The sequence below is a fragment of the Rhinatrema bivittatum genome, chromosome 7, assembly GCF_901001135.1.
Source record: "Rhinatrema bivittatum chromosome 7, aRhiBiv1.1, whole genome shotgun sequence".
Classification (NCBI taxonomy): Eukaryota; Metazoa; Chordata; class Amphibia; order Gymnophiona; family Rhinatrematidae; genus Rhinatrema; species Rhinatrema bivittatum.
Genome location: NC_042621.1, coordinates 222,158,486 through 222,182,407, shown reverse-complemented (window position 1 = coordinate 222,182,407; position 23,922 = coordinate 222,158,486). Strand labels below are relative to the sequence as shown.

Genomic DNA, 23,922 nt, shown 5'->3' with positions numbered 1-23,922 from the left:
CCGGTACCGGTGGAGGGATCGGTTCCTCTCAAACCAAAGGTTTCCCAAATTCCGCCGGCTCCTCCTCAGACCGTGTTTTCCTCACAGGCATTCGAGAAGGAGCTAGAAAGACATGTGCGGATGGCAGTCGGCCGGGCCCTGCAGGGCCTTGAGCCTCTGGTTTCCTAGGTACCACCTTCGCCACAGGAGCCTGCTCTGTCGGTGCTTGCACCATTGCTGGAACAGCTCGATATGCTGCTCAGTATGTTACCCACGCAGCCAGCACTGATGCCACAAGCATCAGTGCTGGCATCAGAAAAATTGTTAGAAAAAAACTGAAAGGAGCAGCTACAAAAGTAAAAAATGTCCAAGAGGCGTGGTCATTGTTAAAAAATACCATTCTAGAAGCACAGTCCAGATGTATTCCACACATTAAGAAAGGTGGAAAGAAGGCAAAACGATTACCGGCATGGTTAAAAGGGGAGGTGAAAGAAGCTATTTTAGCCAAAAGATCTTCATTCAAAAATTAGAAGAAGGATCCAACAGAAGAAAATAGGGTAAAGCATAAACACTGGCAAGTTAAATGTAAGACATTGATAAGACAGGCTAAGAGAGAATTTGAAAAGAAGTTGGCTGTAGAGGCAAAAACTCACAGTAAAAACTTTTTTAAATATATCCGAAGCAGAAAGCCTGTGAGGGAGTCAGTTGGACCGTTTAATGATCAAGGGGTTAAAGGGGCACTTAGAGAAGATAATGCCATCGCGGAAAGATTAAATGATTTCTTTGCTTCGGTGTTTACTGAAGAGGATGTTGGGGAGGTACCTGTAATGGAGAAGGTTTTCATGGGTAATGATTCAGATGGTCTGAATCAAATCACGGTGAACCTAGAAGATGTGGTAGGCCTGATTGACAAACTGAAGAGTAGTAAATCACCTGGACCGGATGGTATAAACCCCAGAGTTCTGAAGGAACTAAAAAATGAAATTTCAGACCTATTAGTAAAAATTTGTAACTTATCATTGAAATCATCCATTGTACCTGAAGACTGGAGGATAGCAAATGTAACCCCAATATTTAAAAAGGGCTCCAGGAGCGATCCGGGAAACTACAGACCGGTTAGCCTGACTTCAGTGCCAGGAAAAATAGTGGAAAGTGTTCTAAACATCAAAATCACAGAACGTATAGAAAGACATGGTTTAATGGAACAAAGTCAGCATGGCTTTACCCAGGGCAAGTCTTGCCTCACAAATCTGCTTCACGTTTTTGAAGGAGTTAATAAACATGTGGATAAAGGTGAACCGGTAGATATAGTATACTTGGATTTTCAGAAGGCGTTTGACAAAGTTCCTCATGAGAGGCTTCTAGGAAAAGTAAAAAGTCATGGGATAGGTGGCGATGTCCTTTCGTGGATTGCAAACTGGCTAAAAGACAGGAAACAGAGAGTAGGATTAAATGGGCAATTTTCTCAGTGGAAGGGAGTGGACAGTGGAGTGCCTCAGGGATCTGTATTGGGACCCTTACTGTTCAATATATTTATAAATGATCTGGAAAGAAATACGACGAGTGAGATAATCAAATTTGCAGATGACACAAAATTGTTCAGAGTAGTTAAATCACAAGCAGATTGTGATAAATAAAAGACCTTGTGAGACTGGAAAATTGGGCATCCAAATGGCAGATGAAATTTAATGTGGATAAGTGCAAGGTGATGCATTTAGGGAAAAATAACCCATACTATAATTACACAATGTTGGGTTCCATATTAGGTGCTACAAACCAAGAAAGAGATCTAGGTGTCATAGTGGATAACACATTGAAATCGTCGGTTCAGTGTGCTGCGGCAGTCAAAAAAGCAAACAGAATGTTGGGAATTATTAGAAAAGGAATGGTGAATAAAACGGAAAATGTCATAATGCGTCTGTATCGCTCCATGGTGAGACCGCACCTTGAATACTGTGTACAATTCTGGTCGCCGCATCTCAAAAAAGATATAATTGCGATGGAGAAGGTACAGAGAAGGGCTACCAAAATGATAAGGGGAATGGAACAACTCCCCTATGAGGAAAGACTAAAGAGGTTAGGACTTTTCAGCTTGGAGAAGAGACGACTGAGGTGGGATATGATAGAGGTGTTTAAAATCATGAGAGGTCTAGAACGGGTAGATGTGAATCGGTTATTTACTCTTTCGGATAGTAGAAAGACTAGGGGGCACTCCATGAAGTTAGCATGGGGCACATTTAAAACTAATCGGAGAAAGTTCTTTTTTACTCAACGCACAATTAAACTCTGGAATTTGTTGCCAGAGAATGTGGTTAGTGCAGTTAGTATAGCTGTGTTTAAAAAAGGATTGGATAAGTTCTTGGAGGAGAAGTCCATTACCTGCTATTAAGTTCACTTAGAGAATAGCCACTGCCATTAGCAATGGTTACATGGAACAGACTTAGTTTTTGGGTACTTGCCAGGTTCTTATGGCCTGGATTGGCCACTGTTGGAAACAGGATGCTGGGCTTGATGGACCCTTGGTCTGACCCAGTATGGCATTTTCTTATGTTCTAAGCCCCTCTGAGGCCTCTGGGTACACTGTTGCCTTTGCCACCAGCCCCCATTCTGGTGAGCGACTCCTCAGAGGAGGACAGGCTATCGGGCTTGATGATGGGCCGGAAGCGCGCAGTGTCTCTTCACTGTCCACCTCTCCCAGGATGCTTAGGGTCGATTCCACCAATTCTCTCAATGCCCCCGATACCGATGGCACCATCGGATCCCTCAAGAATTCGAGGCCCTCCGATGCCTGTGGTGCCTCCCTCGATGCCACTGAGGACCAGGCCATGCATCCAGGTGAGCCTTCATCCTCCCGCATCCCTCGAGGGTCGCAGTGAGGGGGAAGCCCCCTATGACCCCTGGGAAGGGGAAGCCTCCGTATCTTCTTTGGAAGAATCGGAGGATTTGCCTTCTGAACCCTCCCCCCCTGGAGGAATGGCGACGATTCCCCCTGAGGATTTCTCCTTCAAAGTTTTTGTCAAAGCCATGGCAGTTCATGGATGCTGCAAAGGAGATGGTGGCGGTACCTGTCCATGATGTTTTCAGGGACTTTGTAACCCGCTTCTGGAAGCATTCCATCTCTGTGCCACCGGTCAATAGGAAGACCGAAGGAAAGACCTGGTTCAATCTTCTACCAGGTTCAGCCACCGTCAACTCCCCCACCAATCTGTGGTGGTAGAGTCAGCCCTGAAAAAGGCTAAGAGAGTGCGCACCCAAGCCTCTGCCCCTTCGGGGCGCAACCACAAAGCTCTAGATGCCTTGGGCTGCTGAGTGTTTCAGGGCGCCATGCTGATTGCCCGCATAGCTTGCTATCAGCTTTACATGGGGCAGTATTCTCGGAATTTGTGGAAGCAGGTCCTGGAATTCAGTGAGTGCCTGCCTCAACAGTTCCTTGAGGATTTTCAGGCTGTCGTCCAGCAGGGCCTGGAGTGTGATGAACATGAGGTCTGTACAGCTTATGATGTGTTTAAAAAAGCCATGCAATCTGCTGCAGCAGGCATTGGGGCCTAGTGAACAGCTTGGTTACAGGCCTCTGACCTACATCCAGAGGTCCAGGACCATCTAGCCGACCTGTTCTGTACAGGGAAGAACCTGTTTGGCAGCCGGATTAAAGGACTATCAAGAGACCCTTCAGCAATTGTCGGTTAGTACTTCCAACACCCAGCTCACCAGAAAACCTGTACGGCAATATCCGTACCCAAGAAAACGGGCAGCCTCCAGCCCATACTGGACCTGAGAGCTCTACCTGCTTCTTGGTGAAGGAGAAATTCAAAATGGTCTTGCTGGGCACCCTAATTCCCCTTCTCAAAGGGGGAGACTGGCTCTGCTTCCTCGATCTGCAAGATGTGTATGCCCATATCCCATCTTCCACATTGATCGGCAGTACCTCAGATTTCTGGTCTGCAGACAACATGATCAATACAGAGTCCTTCCCTTCGGCCTGGCATCTGCGCCCCGAGTTCTTACCAAATGTCTGGCAGTTGTCAGTGCCCATCTTCGAAGGCAGGGATTCATGTTTTTCCCTACCTTGACAACTGGCTCATCAAGGGCAGCTCTCACCAAGGGGCTTGGACTGCCATGCGCCTCACGATCGACACACTGACACCCTGAAGACACTGGGATTTCTGATAAACTAAGTCCCACCTTCAGCTGGCCATGCAACTGGAATTCATTGGGGCACACCTGTAAACCATCCAGAGCAAGGCCTACCTACCTCAGGACAGGGCGGAGACCTTAGCGTCTCTTGCACGTTATGTTTCTGGCTGCAATCAGGTCTCTGCTCGCCATTTGCTCCAGCTGCTGAGCCTAATGGTGGCGATCGTGCATGTCACCCCATTTGCTTGGCTACACATGTGCCAGCGGTGTCAGGCACCCCATGACCTGCACTCCCACATCCAGGTCACTGACAAATTACGGCAACCTCTTCTATGGCGGACAATCCCTGAAAATGTGGTGTGGGGCTTTCTGTTTTCGGCAGCTCCACCCCAAGCCACACTCACCACCGACGCTTCTGAGACAGAGTGGGGAGCGCATGTTCTGGGATTTCACACACAAGTTTTCTGGTCACTTCAGGATGCACAACTTCAGATCAGCCTTCTGGAACTGAGGGTGGTCTGTTATGCTCTATGAGTATTCAGAAAACGTCTCATGAGCAAGGTAGTCCTTGTGCAGACCGACAGTCAGGTGGCCATGTGGTACCTGAACAAGCAGGGATGGACTGGGTCATTTCCTCTCTGCCAGGAGGCAGTCCAGGGTAGGACATGGGCCATCGACAATGGCATAACTCTCCGGGCAGTGTACCTTCCGGGAGTGAATAACTTTCTAGCCGATGCCCTGAGCCGCATGAGTGGTCCCTCAATCAGGAGGTAGTAAACCGCCTCTTCAGCTGTTGGGGAGCCCCGGACATAGACCTGTTCGCCTCCACAAAAAACAGGAAAGACTGTCATTTTTGCTCCCTTGGCAGGAGGGGCAAAGGGTCGATAGCAGATGCATTCTCGATCCACTGGAAGTTGGGCTTACTGTACACTTTCCCGTCCCTTCCCCTCATCTCCAATACAATTCAGAAGTTGCAGCAGGATCAAGGTGCCATGATCCTGATTGCTCCCTTCTGGCCCCGTCAGATTTGGTTTCCAACCCTTTGGGAGCTGGCGGTGCATCCCCCAATCCCTCTGGGAAGGGCACAGGACCTCATCACCAGGACCATGTCAAGCTCCATCACCCCAACCTGCGGACCCTGGCCCTCACAGCTTGGATGTTGACTAGGTGATGGTAGAGGCCCTCGGCCTATCGGAGGGGGTATCCTGTGCTCTTCTGGTGTCCAGGAAACCTTCCACCAGAAAATCCTATAATATGAAGTGGAAATGGTTCTCCTCCTGGTGCAAGGATCACGGCTTAGATACCTTCACTTGCTCCCCCTCTGCTCTTCTGGACTACTTGTTGTCTCTCTATGACTCCAGTCTGCAGACCGCGTCAGTGAGGGTGCAGCTCAGCGCCATAGGGGCATACCATCGGGGTGCAGATGGTTCTACAGTGTCTTGCCATCTGCTCGTGGGCAAGTTCATGAAGGGTCTACTGCAACCGAAACCTCCCACTCATCCCCTGGCAGTTTCCTGGGATCTTAACATGGTCGCTGCATCTCAAAAAAGAGATAGTTGTGATGGAGAAGGTACAGAGAGGGGCGACCAAAATGATAAAGGGGATGGAACAGCTCCTCCATGAGGAAAGACTAAAGAGGTTAGGGTTGTTCAGCTTGGAGAAGAGATGGCTGAGGGGGGGATATGATAGAGGTGTTTAAAATCATGAGAGGTCTAGAATGGGTAGATGTGAATTGGTTATTTACTCTCTCAGATAATAGAAACTGACATGGCCTGGCCAGAGTGAGCCCTGATGTGGCTGTCAATTTGCAAGCCCGCCTGCGTGTAGTGGAAGGTAATGCAGTCGGCTAGCCAGTGGACAGTGTCTGTTTGGAGACAGCGACACCCAATCTGCTCTTGTCAAACAAGACGAACAGTTGAGTGGAGGTGCAATGTGGCGCTGTCCGTTCCAGGTAGAAGGCGAGCACCCTCTTACAGTCCAAGGTGTGGAGAGCACATTCACAGTGGTGAGGCCTTGGGGAAAACGACGGCAGTACGACTGACTGGTTGAAGTGGAACTCTGAAACCACTTTGGGTAGGAACTTGGGGTGTGTACATAGGATCACCCTGTCATGACAGAACTTCATGTAGGGCAGATATGACACCAGTGCCTGCAGTTCACCTACCCTGTGAGCCAATGTGATCGCTACTAAGAAAAGCACTTTCCAATAAAGGTACTTCAGGTCACAAGATCCCAATGGCTCAAACGGGGGTTTAATCAGTTGAGAGAGAACATAAGAACATAAGAAATTGCCATACTGGGTCAGACCAAGGGTCCATCAAGCCCAGCATCCTGTTTCTAACAGTGGCCAATCCAGGCCATAAGAACCTGGCAAATACCCCAAAACTAAATCTGTTCCATGTTACCGTTGCTAGTAATAGCAGTGGATATTTTCTAAGTCAACTTAATTAATAGCAGGTAATGGACTTCTCCTCCAAGAACTTATACAAACCTTTTTTAAACCCAGCTATACTAACTGCACTAACCACATCCTCTGGCAACAAATTCCAGAGTTTAATTGTGCGTTGAATAAAAAAGAACTTTCTCCGATTAGTTTTAAATGTGCCCCATGCTAACTTCATGGAGTGCCCCCTAGTCTTTCTATTATCTGAAAGAGTAAATAACTGATTCACATCTACCCGTTCTAGACCTCTCATGATTTTAAACACCTCTATCATATCCCCCCTCAGCCGTCTCTTCTCCAAGCTGAAAAGTCCTAACCTCTTTAGTCTTTCCTCATATGTTCCATTCCCCTTATTATTTTGGTAGCCCTTCTCTGTACCTTCTCCATCGCAATTATATCTTTTTTGAGATGCGGCGACCAGAATTGTACACAGTATTCAAGGTACGGTCTCACCATGCAGCGATACAGAGGCATTATGACATTTTCCGTTTTATTCACCATTCCCTTTCTAATAATTCCCAACATTCTGTTTGCTTTTTTGACTGCCGCAGCACACTGAACCGACAATTTCAATGTGTTATCCACTATGACGCCTAGATCTCTTTCTTGGGTTGTAGTACCTAATATGGAACCCAACATTGTGTAATTATAGCATGGGTTATTTTTCCCTAAATGCATCACCTTGCACTTATCCACATTAAATTTCATCTGCCATTTGGATGCCCAATTTTCCAGTCTCACAAGGTCTTTTATTTATCACAATCTGCTTGTGATAAATTCTTTGGAAGAATCGGAGGTGTAACTATAGCATGGGTTATTTTTCCCTATATGCATCACCTTGCACTTATCCACATTAAATTTCATCTGCCATTTTGATGCCCAATTTTCCAGTCTTACAAGGTCTTCCTGCAATTTATCACAATCTGCTTGTGATTTAACTACTCTGAACAATTTTGTATCATCTGCAAATTTGATTATCTCACTCATATTTCTTTCCAGATCATCTTGTTTACAGCAGCAACTAATTTTTAAGGGCCATTACTGAAGGCAGTCAGCAAGCTCTGGACCAATCAGGCATTTGATCTGGTTTCCAGTTCTTAAGATCCTTTAATTTTAATCTGATTCTCAAACATTGGTTTTCTGAAACTTAAAACAAGGAGGCTGTCATGTATCTTGTGTATCTTGTGTGGTCTCTAATTGTCTGCTTTCAAAGAAGTCCTGGCTGGATATCTACATTCCTAAGTATTGCATTTTTATTAATGCTTGCAAAAATTAGTGATAAATTGTGAATAAAAAAAACCAAATGTAGGGCCTGATTCACTAAGCTGTTTTCCCATAGACACAGAATGCTAAAAGCCTTAGTGAATCAGGCCTTTAGGAAGCTAACATAACTCAGCTGTCCGTGCTAGAGCAGAGAGGGAAAGCCATTCAGTGGATTATTTTTCTTTAACCTAGTATGTCTTTTTTTCTTGATCAAGTGACAGCCCTGGCAGGCGTAGTGTGTTTGTAAGTAATGCAATGCTTCTTGCAGAACTGAGTTTAAATGGAAAAAAATTTTTTTTGAAATGCTTCATGTTTTACTTCACTATATTCTTTCCAGACTTCAGAAGAAGTACCTGATGTGTAACTTTCTTATAGCAGGCTACAGCACAGAACTTGTGAACAGTTAAAAAGATAGCAAATATAAGATCATAAGAAATACCATGTTGGGTCAGACCCACGGTCCATCGAGCTCAGCATCCTGTCTCCGACAGTGGCCAGTGTGTGGGTATTTGCAGAGCAAAACAGTAAATCTATTTCTTGTTACTCACTTCCAGGGATAGTGATGACTTTCTCAAATCTATCTGGCCAATAATTGCTTATGGACTTTTCCATATAACACAATGAGAGGTATCTATAACAATTTACAGCAAAAAAAATATAAACATAATTTTATTACAAAAACCTAAATCACCACAGAGATGCACAATATTTAAAAATTCTGAACTTTGTATACAGTACTATTTAACATTTATATGTACAGTTCTCTATAATTAGAAAAATTTAAATGTATACAATACCATATGAAATCATTTTGCGATAACCTGATGCAAATCTCGTCAACCATTTTTTATATATATAGTAACCAACTAAAATCCATCCTCAGTCATCCACAACATACCACACTCATACCTATCAACATTCTCACTAAAATTTAAAAAATATATATCAACGAGAACTCAAAAAATGTTCAAATCTTACACATAGGTACATATGGCTCGATGTTCCAAAAATTCAAATAATTCAAATATATTATCAAAAATTATTAATTATAATTAGACTGCTCCCTGGATGTTTTGATAATTTCCAATTTTATCCACATGGTCAATGAATTTTTCCGTTGTCACTAAATGAATTCCCGATTTCCAATCTTATCCATATGGCTAACGAGTTTTTCTGTAGTAACTAGATAAATCCCCAAGAAGGGCCTCTCATTTCGCCCGACAGGCTTCCTAAGGGGGTAATCACAGCAACTATCTCCAAAAAGTATATACTTAGCCGAATACCTCAAGAACATGAAAAACCTACAGCTAAAGAGAACTCTCCCATTGGCTTTCAGCGGCTGATAAGGTTGAGGACGTGGAATTCTTCATCATTAAACAATTAAATGGCAAGTTTGGTGGTGATGTTTCTTGTAAATTACAACAATGTGAGCAGCGTTTTATTTATTATTGGCACATATTAACACCATTTAGACTTAATAATGAAATAGAATGGTCCACATTTATGTGATTTAGACATTATTGCTGCTGATTTGGCCAACAAACATTTAAAATACATACGTCAAAAACATATGAGACAAAGTTGTTATGGATATTGGTCTGGATATGGTGTGCGATAACGGCTTCGTTTTTGATCTCTTTGGAGACGTGTTGTAAATAACATTTAAATGTTTGTAGAGATGATGTGTTTGGAGATTTTGATGAATTTTTGGGTATTTTTTGATTTTCATCTTCTGTCTTTACAGATGAGATGCGATGGAGGAGTTTAATTTTTTCATTATGTAAAGTTTGAGAACATCTAGACATCACAGTGTTTATTTATCTACATTCTTGCTGTAGGTTTTTCAAGTTACAACTTTTGAGGTATTTGGCCATTCTCACCCACAGACAGATGCACACTCAGGCTTGCATTCTCACTCACATACACACCCCTAGGCTCCCATTCTCACCCACACACACATGGGGCCTTTTCATTAGGCACAGCCAAACTCCTACTTCTGCCGCCGCAGGAATGGGATCCCATGATAGCCTTGCTGGTCCAGCCCTCCTCTTGGCCATTGCGGGGATGGGATCCCACGATGGCCTTGCAACTCTGACCCTCCTCTTGGCCGTTGTGGGGATGAGATCCTGCGATGGCCTTGCAGCTCCAGCTCTCCTCTTTGCCATCACGGGGATGGGATCCTGCAATGGCATTTTGCTCCAGGCTCCGGCCCTCTTCTGGGTCACACAGCCCTGGTTGGGTGGGCCTGAGTCCAAAATGGGTGGATTATGGCCCATCTAGGCCCACCCATGGCAGAGCTTCTTCCAGAGCCCAGACAGGCCTCTTCAGCTGTAGCCTGGAGTTTTCTAGTGTTTGTCCAGAGAACCAGGAATTAATTTAGAATTCCAGAGTCTCTAGGTCAGACCCAGAGAGTTCCCAGGTATGATTACCTGGGAAATGCGAAAATGTGCTTTGGAGTCTTGGCCACTTCACCAAGCCTCTTACCAGAAGGTGGGTACTTTCCAAGCAGCACCTGCTCAGTGACTGGAGATACAACGAAGTAAAGAAAAACCCACACATTGTGTCAGCCTAACCTGAAGAGGAATTCAGCATCTGCCCCAAGTCCTAGCTGGTTCTTCCAGCACTAATATACAGTCTGGCAGGTTTATCACTACTGAAGAAGTCACCTTTGAGGCCCTTAGACGTGTAATGTATGATAACTTCAGTGTGCAAGAGCTGCCTCTTGGCTTACTAAAATGAGACTCTCCAGAGAATACAGACAAACGTATAAAGTCGCAGTGTTCTGATGTTCCTGTTGCCATGTATTGTTTCCCAATCAAGGAAGAGACGTTCAGGCTAACTGTGCGATGCATGGAGAAGAAAGAAGGCATAATGATTGTAAATCCTGTATGTCTTTTCAGAGCTTGTAATTTAAATTTCCAAGTTTTGCACTCACTCATTTGGTTTCTAGCTTTAATAATATAACAGCTTCATTAAAAGCAGGCCCCTTTCTTTGTGTCACCAATTTTGGAGGAAGGTGAAATAAAATGTAAAGTAAGTGCTTGTGCCATATTTATGCTCCTAGACTCTTTGGTCCTGCAACCGGAAAAAGAAGAATGGAACCCAGTGTATGTAAACAGAGCATTTTTTTTTAACTTCATGTTGATAATGATATTTATATAAGAATAAAAATGAAACCCCAGGGAATTGCACACTAAGATGAAACAGTTGATTTAAGTTAGGTTTCCATGTGAAACCTAACTATTTCTCTACTTATTATGGGAAAGAAAACTGAAGAGTTATGTGAGTGTAGGAAAGTAGATCTCCAAGTGCGATGAGGTGGAATCAGATCTCCCAGAGAGGTAAATGGTTATGGAAGGTTACCATGCTACCTGTAACCAGTAAAAGCCTCATTCAGCAAAGTCTTTTCCCTTAGACGTAGAATAGGGAACAGGCCTTAGTGAATCCAGCCCTAAATATTATTCAGACTCTCATGGAGGAGATGGAATGTGGATATCTCTCTCCTATGTGCCCTCACTTTGCATTCTAATAAGGGGGAGTACTAGAACAATTCGTTACTCAAGCATCACAGTTTTGCTTGTTCTGGAGACAGGTTAGGTTTTTAATTGGGATTATGGTTGGGTGGATGAGGGACTAGGGTTCATTATTGTGATTTGTACCCCACATTGGGGAGGTGATAGGGGGACTGGGCTGGTTGTAGTATTGTGTTTTGTAGTGGATAGTGAGGTGGGATGTTGGTTGTATTTGATTAACTATGTATAGGTGGATTTTATGCCAATATTGTTGATTACTTGGGGACTATTTGGTTTAAACTTCATAACATTAATAATAATAATAGATTAGTCTCTTTTTGTGTGCTCATATCATTCCAGCTCAGAGCAGGAAAGGGGAGAGTGTCTGAACTTTAGATCCCAGTTTGTGGATAGGGAGGATTCAGACCCCTCTTTCACTGCCTTTGGCTGATAAGTCATTTAGTAAAAATGAGACCCTTGGGTAGCCTGTGTGTGGCTGCTCTATAATTTACTGCTTGTGAAGCCCATATTGAGTAGTCCAGTGAGCGGGAAAGCTGTCTGGGTAAATTTGCCTGCATAACATTATAGCCATACTACGCCCGGGCGGCGAGCCTTTTTATTGGCACATATTCTCCTGTATGGAAGCGTTAGCTGAAAAGGAAAAACTAACTTGTTTTCACCCAGGGCAAGGGACGTGGAGGCACATTTGCTAAAGCCAGGGCTGGCAAAGTTTATTTACAAAGCTGTCTCTCGCACTCCCCCACACCCCCTCTCCTCTCTCTCACACACACATTCTCTCTCACCGGCATCCCCCTCCCCTCATATAGGCTCCCTCTCTCTGAAACCCACACTCAAGCATCCCCCCACCCACCCTCTCTTACCTCCCAGCTCTCTCTCACACCCTTCCCACCCCTCTCTTACCAACCATGCTCTCTGTCACCCCCCCTCTCACACACACATTCTCTCTCACCAGCATTCCCCCCCCCCATGCTCTCTCTCACACCCTCCTGCTCTCTCACCCTCCCCTCCCCGACACACATTCTCTCTCACCGGCATGCCGCGGGACCCGCGCCGTTTGCGGCGAAGATGAAGGCCCAGTGCGCCGTTTGCAGCACACGGGGGCCTTCCATTTTTGCCTTGAGCAGAAAATAGCAGCGGAGACCCCGGCATGCCGCGAACGGAGCGTGTCCCGCGGCACACGCTCCATTTGCGGCGAAGATGAAGAACCGGGCACTTCGATTGCGGCACACGAGGACCTTCCCTTTTCGCTGCGAACGGTGTGCCGGGCCTTCATCTTCGCCACGAACAGAGCGTGTGCCGTGGGACGCGCTCCGTTCGCGGCATGCCAGGGTCTCCTCTGCTATTTTCTGCTTGTCCCGCGTTGGCCGCTGTCCTTCCGGTTTTGAATAGTCTTCCGGCGATGGAAGAAATCGGCAAGGTGAGGGAGGAAATCTGCGGGAAGGAGGAATTCTGCGCCAAATCTGCATTCCGCAATAGCGCTGAATTCCCCCAAGAATTCCCCCAAGAGTACCTCTTGTAGCTGGTGTTGTGACATGGCCACTGTACGGCGTGTTTGAGCCGCATGCGCCATCTATTGGCGGGCTGGGGAACATGCGCAAGCGCTGACGGACACACTACCAAGCCCGATATATTATAGTGCCATCTATCGGTGGGCTGGGGAACATGTGCGAGCACTGACGGACACACTACCAAGCCCAATATATTATGGATATTCAGCAGAACATACCGAATAAGTGTTCCCCTGAATATACCCAGACAAAGGTATCTGGGTAAATTTAGGACAGCCTACATTTTTTCAACCAAACTTACCCAACTAACTTTGTCTGGGTAGCAAAAACATGCCCTGGGAGCGCCTCCAGCACCATCTCTTGGTACATTATGGTGGGTGATAAGTTGCCCAGACAAAATTTAGCTAGGGAGTGGGTAGAAATATTAAAATCTTGGGTTTTGTCTGAATAATTCCAAAAGTTATCCAAACTCTTTGAATATTAACCTCTTTGTTGTTATTTATACCACTTTTCTGTACTTGGTTACCAAGCACAGAGAAAAGAGTTTTGGAAGCTTAGGATGTTACTGATGGTGTCAGATAATCATTGTCTAGTGATGTCAGCCAATTTTCTTATGACATCAGCCACAGAAAGAACATGTTCTGAATATGTATTCTATTTTCACTGTGCAGCTACAATGGAAAATCATCAACAACTTTATTTATTATACGCTTTTCCGACAAAAGAGCTCAGAGTGAATTACAAGAAGTTCAGATTTATAATCGCATTTATAAGCATTTCTGTTATAGAAAAATAAGAGACTGCATCAAGCTGCTAGCAAAGTAAGGTACAGTAAGTGGGGGTAAAAAAGTTGTAACAGGATAACATTAGAGAAGCATAATGTGGTAGAGGTATCAGTAGGGAAATAGTGGTTAAATGGACTAGAAGAAGTTTTAGTGTATATCAAAATAGTCTTTTGAGATGTCGGTTCGATAACTGAGATATCAGATTAGTTTTGTGGTGATTTGGATAACGGTGCAAGATATTTCTGGGATGAAGGGAGATGTATGGGGTCTTTTTCCCAGTTTTCTTTCCTTCTCCAGGATGATTTTGTGGGTAATAAAGTCCTCTTGCTCTCCAAAAGCAAAAGATATGTGTAGGAGGGGTGGGGGTTGGGGTCTTCTGTCAGACCGAACCCCTCAGCCGTACTGCTACTTTAATAGAGGTCATTTCCATAGTGGAATTCGTCCCCCATTTCTCTCTTTTGCTCACATACACAAACACATCCTCCCCATGTCACACCTGCATTTTGGAAATTTGCATTCAGTGTAAGGCGCGTTTGTAAAATTGTGCGCCCTGTCGAGTACAGTTTTCCAGGCTTCTTCCTTATGAAAATGGTTCCAGCAATGGAGTTCTGTAAACGAACAAAAGAGGTCACATGACCTTGCAGTACATTTCCATTTGCTGCAGGTCATTCTAAATCTTTTGGCCTCATTTGATTATTTTAGGACTAAAGGGGATTTTCCTGCCAAAGAAATGTGGCCTCAGAGAGTATTACCCCACCCTCAAAATGCTCTTTAGGGTTGGGTATTATACTCGGGGCACATGGTAATATCTGTATTATCACATACCCAAAGTTTATGGTAATTTATTTATTTATTTATTTAGTTGATGAGTTTTATATACCGTTATTCGGTAGCGCCATCATAACGGTTTACAAAGTGAACATTTTTCTTAGCAGTGTTGAAACATTATAGCAATTTGAGCATATACAGAAATAAACATATCAAGTCCAATAAGTATTCTTAGGTTGGATGAGGAGGGTAAACATGTTTGGTTGGAGATTATAGCTGAGAGTTCATTTGATGGTTGGTATGGTCAGATGACTGAGGGTCAGTGAAGAATTTGCGAAAGAAAAGAGTTTTTAGGTCTTTTTTGAATGTTTTTATGTTGTGCTAGGTTCTCAGGTCTTCAGGTAGTGTGTTCCAAAGTTTGGGGGAGGCGATGGAGAAGGCTCTTTCTCTTGTTGTTGCCAAATGCGCATCTTTGATGGTAGGGATGTTTAAGTAATTTGAGTTATTGGAGAGTAGGTTTCTTGAGGGGTTTTTAGGAGTTATGTTAAGAGTGTTTAGACCTTGATGATCATTGTTTAAAATTTTGTGAATGATGATCATTAATTTGTAATGCTGTGTTATCCCATCCTCAGAGCATCTAGTTACTTCTGTGTTATCACATACCCAGGGCATGGAGTAATATCTGTGTCAGTACACACCTGCTGCAATATCTGTGTTATTACAAATGTAGAATAGATTATTGCTTACGTCCTCTCTCTTTCCTTTTGAAAGCTGTCATACACTGTCATAATCGTTCTTGGGCAACATGCCTGTATGATTACTTATTATGTTTTTAAGGTGAGCTCTTGGGCAATGTGTCTGAGCCTGCACGATTATGTGTTATGATTTTAAGCTGAGCTCTTCGGTGGTGTGACTGATCCTCTCTGGTTATTTGTTATGTATTTTAAGGTGAGCTCGTGGGTGACATGGTTGATCCTGACTGCAGGCTCCATGGAAGAGAAGCGCGAAGTCTTCTCACACCTGGTGCACGTGGCAAAGTGCTGCTGGAACATGGGCAACTACAATGCTGTGATGGAATTCCTTGCTGGACTCAGGTAACCTTTCAAGAAGAGAATAAGAAAACATGATGTACACAGAGAGAGAGAGAGAAACCAGTGCTTGGCACTTACTCTAATTTCTGTTTTCCAAGATATAACATTGGCTATGGGATCTCTTTACTATTTTAGTTTTATTTCTTTCATGTACCAACTTTCTTGTATAAAATCAAAGAAGTTTACATTATAATTTATTGTACATACAATTCAATACATAAAAGTTCATGAAGGCTAATGCAAGATTTAACACTATTAAACATGCAATAATGCACATTATCATGCTATAACATGTATTGTTTGCTTTATTTAGTGTAATTTAGCACATCAGCCCACATTAATATAGTATTGATATGGACTAATGTTGAAAAAATGTTAATAAGCTGCGTTGCATGCAAACTTATGCAAAACAGATCATTAATATTGATAGCTGCAAATTGCACTAATCAACTTGATTTGTGTTAACCAACTAGCTAGCACTAAAATCTTGCTACAACTCAGCGAGGTAGAGGGATTAAACTAAGGGATACAGTTTGCTGACTCAGACTGGGAGAATTTGGCTGAGGAGCTCAGTTTGTTGACATGGGAGGGGGTTCCCACTGGACTTCAGTCAAGAGGGTAGGAGGTAGGACTGGAGCACCTAAAGGGGCTTGCATTTCCAGCAGTGGTAATGCAGATATGTCATGGGTAAGAATAAAGGTTTATGCTCTATAGTGACTTGGGTGTTCAATTTGCAGATAACATCCCACTTTAAAACTGGCTGTTAACATGGGTTAAACAATGATTTTAATGGAACCCCTAAGTCACTACGTTGCGGCTAGTGGGATTCTGATTATGTGAGAAAGTTTGAGAAAATCTCTTCTGAAAATAATTTCTGTTCAGTATTCCTTTCTCAAAACTTAGGTACATATTTTCCATTTAGGTCTGATAAGGATGTTTCCCAGTAAAACACAAGAAAACTCCCTTTCAAAAATAGGAAACCTTTATTTATTTATTTATCTCCTCCTGCTTCTTTGGGCTTTCAGCTCAATTAGAACCATCCTATACTGGACTACAGCACAGTGAGCTTTTATTTGCACCTATCCAACTGAATTAATAACCTCTCCTCTCCCCCCCCCCCTCCCATCTAGCCCAGCTAGTGTAGGAAAAGTCTTTGGCCATGGGCCAGAGGCTGCAGCTCTTTCCAGAACCTAGTTCATGTGCACACTGAATCTGACCAGTAGAAGTCACTGTTGAGCAATAGCTAAGGATGGAAAGAAGGTCAATTTGGATTTTTAGCTTGTCTTTCCAAATAAAGATGAAGGCAGCTTACAGCATTTATAGAACTCGGGAACTGTCAGTCCCTTTCCCAAAGAGCTTACAGTCCAAGTGCATACCTGAGATAACAAGAGATAGGGAAGTCCATCCTGGGTGAGAAGTTATCCAGGTATAGAGTCTAGACTCTAGGTAATTTTAGGACTGCAAGGTACCTGACCCTGCTCACCTGCTTAAATTTATCCTGCTAGTTCTTAGTATCAGGGCTACCTGGATACATTTAGGCCACCTCTCCCTTTCCTCCCTCTTTTTATCCTGGGTAACATTTTGCTGGTCAGTGGGGCAGAAATTTAAAATCTCAAGATTTATACAAGTAACTTACAAGCTACCCGGACAGATATTCCCTCTGTGAAACTTGTCCAAGCCCACAAGGAGTGTCAGTGGGGAAGTGGAATACGAATCCTGGTTTCCCTGGTTCTCAAGCCTTTGCTGTAACCACTAGGCTGCTACTTCTCCTGGCATTCCCTCCCTCAAGGATCTGTGAACAGTACCTCTGTAGCATCCTCAGCCAGCCTGAGAAACAGAAGCTGGAGGCAATAATCAAACCAAGCCTCCCATATGGTAGTGTATAACACCACCTCTAGGGGAAATCAGACCATTATTTTTGATGAGGAAAATAAATAATTACTAGAGTGATTCTTAATTTACTAAGCATATGCCTTGTATTTTTTCATTTTGATTTCTATGCATACATCACTTGTGAAACAGGAAGTTTGTCATCCTTATATGGACAATTTATGCTATTGCATACTGCAGGGCTTCTGAAACCTGTCTTGATGACCCCTCAGGCAGTTGGGTTTTCAGAATGCCCACAATAAATATTCATGACATAAATCTGCATATACTGGGTCTCTGTATGCTGATTTATCTCATGCATATTCATTGTGAGTATCCTGAAAACCTGACAAGTCAGAGGGCAGGTTTGGAAAAACTTGGCATATGGAGAGGCACTAACTGATCTGATAAATGAAGATTAAGCACAGGAGGCCATTGATTTGGCCAAATAATTGTTCTTCAGCGTTTGAAATCTGGAAATAGTTCTTTTACCTGGAAATGAGTGACTTTGCCCCTTGTTTGGAAAACAGGTCACGGAAAGTTTTGAAAATGTGGCAGTTTATGGACCAGTCTGACATTGAAACCATGCGAAGTCTGAAAGATGCGATGGCCCAGCATGAATCCTCCTCTGAGTACAGGAAGGTGGTGAACCGGGCTCTGAACATCCCGGGCTGTAAGGTGGTTCCCTTCTGTGGCGTATTTCTGAAGGAGCTCTGTGAAGTTCTCGATGGAGCAGCCAGCCTCATAAGGCTCTGCCCTCGCTACAATTCTCAAGATGAAACACTAGAGGTAAGTCACTGAGAAATAAAGAGGTTTTGTCAAACTCAGGCTTTGGGACCTTAACCAGGTCTGGCTTTCGGATTAATCATAATATGTTGTTTGGTTCTTGGACCAAATGTATGCAAATGCAATTAATCAGAATTTATAGTTCTGTCCTCAAAATCAGACATGGTGGAAGGTCTCAAAGATCAAGTCCAGGACAACCTTCCTTAGAGAGCTGTGTAACAAAAGTAATATGGAGGGGAGCGGTGATACATTGGTCTGCCTAGGGCACAAGGGTCTGGAGACCCTTGTAACACTGCCCCCCAAAACCCACTCTGAGTTGAAAGTGCCCCTCTTACAGTGGGATATATAAAGAGTGTCAGATTGGCCCTTTAAATGAGACACACGCTCTCTTCAGTCTCTTGTGAGTATGCGTGTAAAGGCTACAACACATGGCGCAGTAGGGATATTTTAAACTGTACGTGTGTACCTGCACGCACGATATAAAATTGAGTGTATTTTTGCTCACATGCCCAATACACACGTTTATGGGAACACATGCGCACCTTTTAAAATGTACTTGTGTGCTTTCAAACTGACTATATATTTTACATCCCAGATACCTTATCAGTTGGGCAGTAATAATATAGGGAGTAATTCTCACAAAACTGCCTAGCAGCAAGTAACCCACAGCCAGGCCATTTCTCTTTAAAACTTTGCTAAAGCTTAATGTGGGTACAAAAGTGCCCATGCAGTTTGCTGCTGCTAAATTAATGATGGGGTTAGGCAGAGGAAACTATGCATATATTTAAAAACTCTATATCTATACATAGTTTATTTCCCCAATCCAACCCCATCTCCTGAAACACTTTCAGGCTGATGCAGTATAAAGCACGAAAAAACGTGTATCCAAACTGGGCGCATGTTTTTTCAATGCGCATACATCCTCCTCTCCTGGGTGCCCGACGAAATACCCAAATGAGCTGCCGTGCTAAAAAAAAATGCACAATGCACAATGGATAATTTCTGCATCCTAGCGTTCTGTATCAGGTGCCCCAATAGAAGTGGCTGGGCGCCTGCAACAGTCTGGCCAGAGCTCTCTCCTCAACCCCCGGCAGGGCTGTACCCGATTGGTCCTTTTCACTGACACTGCTCAGTAAAAGGACCAATCCCCTTTCAGGACAGCCTTCTGAAAGGGGATTGGTCCTTTCACTGACACTTAAAATTAATTTATTCACTCTTTCACTTATCCCGCTACAACCCTGAGACTCCTGTCAGCACCTCACCCCCGGGAGGCTGCTTCTCATGCTACTCCACACTAATCATTTCACCAGTTCAGGTCCACGTTTCGCTTCCATTTTAACACATTCGCGCACTTTTTTCGCCGGAAGATAACTATTTCCTTTACAGATAAAATACACCCACCACCCTCCTCACACCCCCCACACACATGCCAAATTGATTTACTTCCCACAGCCTCCCAACACACACAAAACCACCCTCCTCACAACCCTCACACACATGCCAAATGTATTTACTTCCCAGGCCCGCACAACACTCACAAAACCTGACAGAAGTCCGGGAGGCTCCAGCGGGGGGCCAGGACCAGTCCGGGACACATCTCCTGCACTATGGCTGTCGGCTGCCAGCAATCAACATGGCACAGACGGCCCTTTCCCTTACTATGCCACTCGGGGACACCAATGGCGGCAGTAGCCCATGTGACATAGTAAGGGTGAGGGCCCCTCTGCGCCATTTTCAGGACTAGCAGCCGGTGGACCTTTGCCCTTACTATGTCAGAGGACCTACCGCTGCCATTGCTCCACCCCATTGACATAGTAAGGGCAAAGGGCCGTCGGAACCTGTTTCAGTGCTCACAGCCGACGGACCAACGCAAATACATCGCTCCCAGACTGCTCCTGAACATTTTTATCAGGTCTCGGGGGGGTCTGGAGGGTGGAGGGTGGTAATGAATTTATTGCGAACATCTTGGGAGGGGTCACGAGGGTGGAGGTTTCAGTCAATCAGCAACTCTGGGGGGGGGCAGGGGGGGCTACTGTTTTTCGCAGGGCTGGAGGAGGGGGGGCAGGAGAGTGTGGGGTGGTTAGTTTAAGAGAACTTTTCTCATAGGGTTGTTTTTTGGGGGAAGGGGGAGGTTCACACACAAATACATACACTAAACTTGCACGATCTCGGGAACGCACCAAAAGAGCCCTCCCCAGACCACAAAACAATTTTGGAAGTGCAAATTTGGTTAGGCACTCCCCTATTTGGCTACATAACGCGCACAGATGCCCAGGGACAACAATTTTAATTTCCCAGGTCTTGGGAGGGGGCAGGAGGGTGGGGGGTTATTATTTGATTTAAAGGGTTGGGATTGGGGGTTGTTTTTTTGGGGTGGGGGGGTTCCCACAGAAATAGAAAGACAAAGGTTTTCTGATCTGAAGGGTAGGCAGTAGGCGGGGGGAGGTGACAGTGAGGGGAGGGAGAATGAGGGGGGGGGGTGAGTGTGAGGGAAGAGAGTTGGAGTGGGGACAGGGGAGGGAAGGGGGGGTGAGTGACCAAGGGGGAGGAGGATGAGTGACTGAGGTAAATGAGCAAGGGGAAGGGGGAGGGAGGGTAAAAGAACCTGACTCTGCCACTGCAACACGTGGTCGGGTACCGCTAGTAATAAATAAAATAAATAAATAGCAGCGGGTTCCTTACTCGTTCTTATAATGTGAGTCTCTATATGCCTCCTGGGAGGGGAGACACGATGTGTAACCATGTTCCATGATTCTTCAGTTAGGTGTAATCACAGCACTAATACATTTTTCTTTGAAAAAATACCCCCTCCCCCCCCCCCCCTGAATGTGTACATGTATACTGGAAAGCATTTCCTATAACTTTCAGACATCCTGAGGCTGCTCAGAAAGACTGAGGTGTGCTGTGATGCGATCGGGTCACTCAGAAGTGAATAGGGGAGCTCCTTTGGGTCGCTGAGCTTTATAAAAATAACTGGTATAACCTCGCTGCCTACAAGTGAATGTTTGAATTGCCCCATCATATGGCTGTTGTAAATTAATCTGCATCCTTCAAAACAGTTTTAGAAATGTTTTCCCTAATAACTGTGGAACCCTTCTTGCTGGCTCCTGCCCTCGGACTACCGACTCTTAGCATGTTGCAGAAGCCAGCTAGATCTACTACCAAACACTATATCACATATGAAAACCTTCATTGCCTATTATGGATTTGTGATGAATTACACTGCATACTTCCAAGCTCTTTCTGTCATTTAAAAGCATTTCACCTTCATTAGCATTTCCTCTTCCCCTTAAATGATCCACAAGGTTTGCCTGGTGGCTCAGTGGCACTGCTGTGACCTGTCATGTTGAGGACCTGGGTTTGATTACTGGGTCAAATCCTTCTGCTCCCTGTGTTGGCCTCGGGTACTGAGGAGGCAGTGTTCATATCTGTTTGGGAATGGAGAAAAGAATTCTAGATATTGCATAACAGCAAAGCCTAGTGGCAGGATTTAGGGTCCATGATAGGGTTTCAGAAGGAGTCCTGGTGCATGGCCTCTGGCCAAAGGCTGTCACCATTAAAAAAAATATTAAAAAAAAAAAAAAAGGGCGGAGGGACAGGGTGGGATCCAGGAAATTATTTAAGTCTGGAGCAGAGTCAGCCCCTTTGTATTATGTGGAGGGCTGCTGGTCCAACACATCAGCTTCTGCTGGAAAGACTGTAGAAACAACTGCTCATGAGAATTGCCATCAACATGAGTTGGTGCTGAAATAAAAACTGTAAATAAAAAAAGCTTTTTTGAATTTTTTTTAAGGGAGTGAAACAGACTTAAGAAAACCGAGAAACATTTTAACATGACTTGCCCGTGTATTGTCATGTAGCCCTGTATTGGGCTCTTCCTAAAGTGCTCATCTTTTTCTCTCTAATGCGCTGGCAAAAAGTGAGGATTGATGATACAGTGCAGTAGAGATGCACTTAATATCTTTCAGGGTCCTCCATGCTGTTTTAAATTTTTAGTTTGTTTCAGATTATGATGGGCAAGATAACTTCTTGCAGCGAGTTGGAAAAGACGGTTTAAACAATGCAGACAAAGAGTCAACAGTGAGCAGTATCCTGCAGATCATCCGCAGTTGCAACCGCAGCTTGGAGTCGGAGGAAGGTGATGATGGCTTCAGTGAAGGGGGCAGCTCGAGAAAAAACTCTTTCAAGGAGAGAAACAGATATCAGTAAGGTTTCCCATTTCTAACTCTGAAAGATCTTGTTGGCCCTACCTGTGTGTTTTCTGCTCTATAGGTATTCATTTTTTTCCGCATTATGCTTACTTCTACTGAAGATTTATTTGGTAACCACATGGACAGTAGGCTGAGCTTGCTTTAGGGTATCCTTTCCAGTTTCTCTCAAGTTACATGTTATATTACTCAGACACCAAAAGCTATTGTTTCTAGAAGAATCCCAAACACTTGGTACATTAAAGCAAAGAAACTCATGAACAAGGTCCATGTCTTAACCTCTGTTGGGGATACGGCCTTGCAAAATTGGAAGACTGGGTATGCAAATGGAAAATTAAATTTAATGTGGACAAGTGTAAAGTGATGCACTTAGGGAAGAGTAACCCAAATTATAGCTACACAGTGCAAGGTTCCACATTAATGGTCTCCATTCAGGAAACGGATCTAGGTGTCATTGTTGATAATATGATGAAATCTTCTGCTCAGTGTGCAGCAATAGCCAAGAAAGCAAATAGAACACTAGGAATTATTAGGAAAGGAATGGAGAATAAAACAGAGAATATCATAATGCCTCTGTATCGCTCCATTGTGTGACCTCTTGAGTACTGAGTGCAGTTCTGGTCATTACATCTCAAAAAAAAAAAAAGCAGAATTAGAAAAGGTACAGAGAAGGGCGACCAAAATGATAGAGGAGATAGACGATTCCCCTATGAGGGAGACTAAAGAGAAGCTTGGAGAAGAGACAGCTGAGAGGAAATATGATGGAGGTTTATAAAAGAATGAGCAGAATGGAACGAGTAAACATTAATCAGTTGTTTACTCTTTCAAAAAGTACAAAGACTAGGGGACATACAATGAAGTTACTGGGTAGTACATTTAAAACTAATAAGTGAAAATTAAGCTCTGGAATTTGTTGCCAGAGGATGTGGTGAAAGCTATTAGTTTAGCTGAGTTTAAAAAAGTTTTTGACAATTTCCTGGAGAAAAAATCCATAAACCATTACTAAGGTGGAGTTCCAGATATCCACTGCTTATTCTTAGGATAAGCAGCTTAGAATCTACCCCTTAGAATCCTGCCAGGTGCTTGTGACCTGGCTTGGTCACAGTTGTAAACAGGATACTGGCCTTGATGGACCCTTGGTCTGACCCAGTATGGCAAGTCTTATGTTCTTATGCTTACTTTTATTTTTGTAGTCATAGGTTTTAAGGATACAAAGAGCACAAACTGAATTACATAAACTAACTGAACCTCTTACTGTACTCTTGTAAGGCTATGAGTTTAACAAGATGGGAAAAAAGCAGATGTGCACATTATAGCTCTCCCATTAGCCTGTGTGAGGGAATAGCTCAAAGTACGATGAGATTAACATAGGTTTTAGTTATGAGAGATAAGTGCATTCATTTAATTTTGAAATATTAGTTACAGCAAAACATTACTGTCTCTCATGCATCAGCACTTATAAATTTGAAGCAAGTTATCATTTGCAATTTTCATAATCTTTGCGGCTGTGCTTTGACTTAAATGTCAACAGTTTTTCATTCTGCAGGGCTGACAA

The 23,922-nt window shown here is 43.9% G+C and overlaps 1 protein-coding gene across 1 annotated transcript in view; it reads left to right on the top strand.

Annotated features, from left to right (window-relative positions):
- The window catches only part of PLCE1 (phospholipase C epsilon 1), a 401,333-nt gene that overhangs the window by 185,870 nt on the left and 191,541 nt on the right, over window positions 1–23,922 (top strand). Inside the window, exons 4-6 of the mRNA XM_029610717.1 lie at window positions 15,362–15,507; window positions 17,904–18,162; window positions 22,156–22,364. Of these exons, the coding sequence (XP_029466577.1) occupies window positions 15,362–15,507; window positions 17,904–18,162; window positions 22,156–22,364 (614 nt within the window). The remainder of the gene's footprint in view (window positions 1–15,361; window positions 15,508–17,903; window positions 18,163–22,155; window positions 22,365–23,922) is intronic.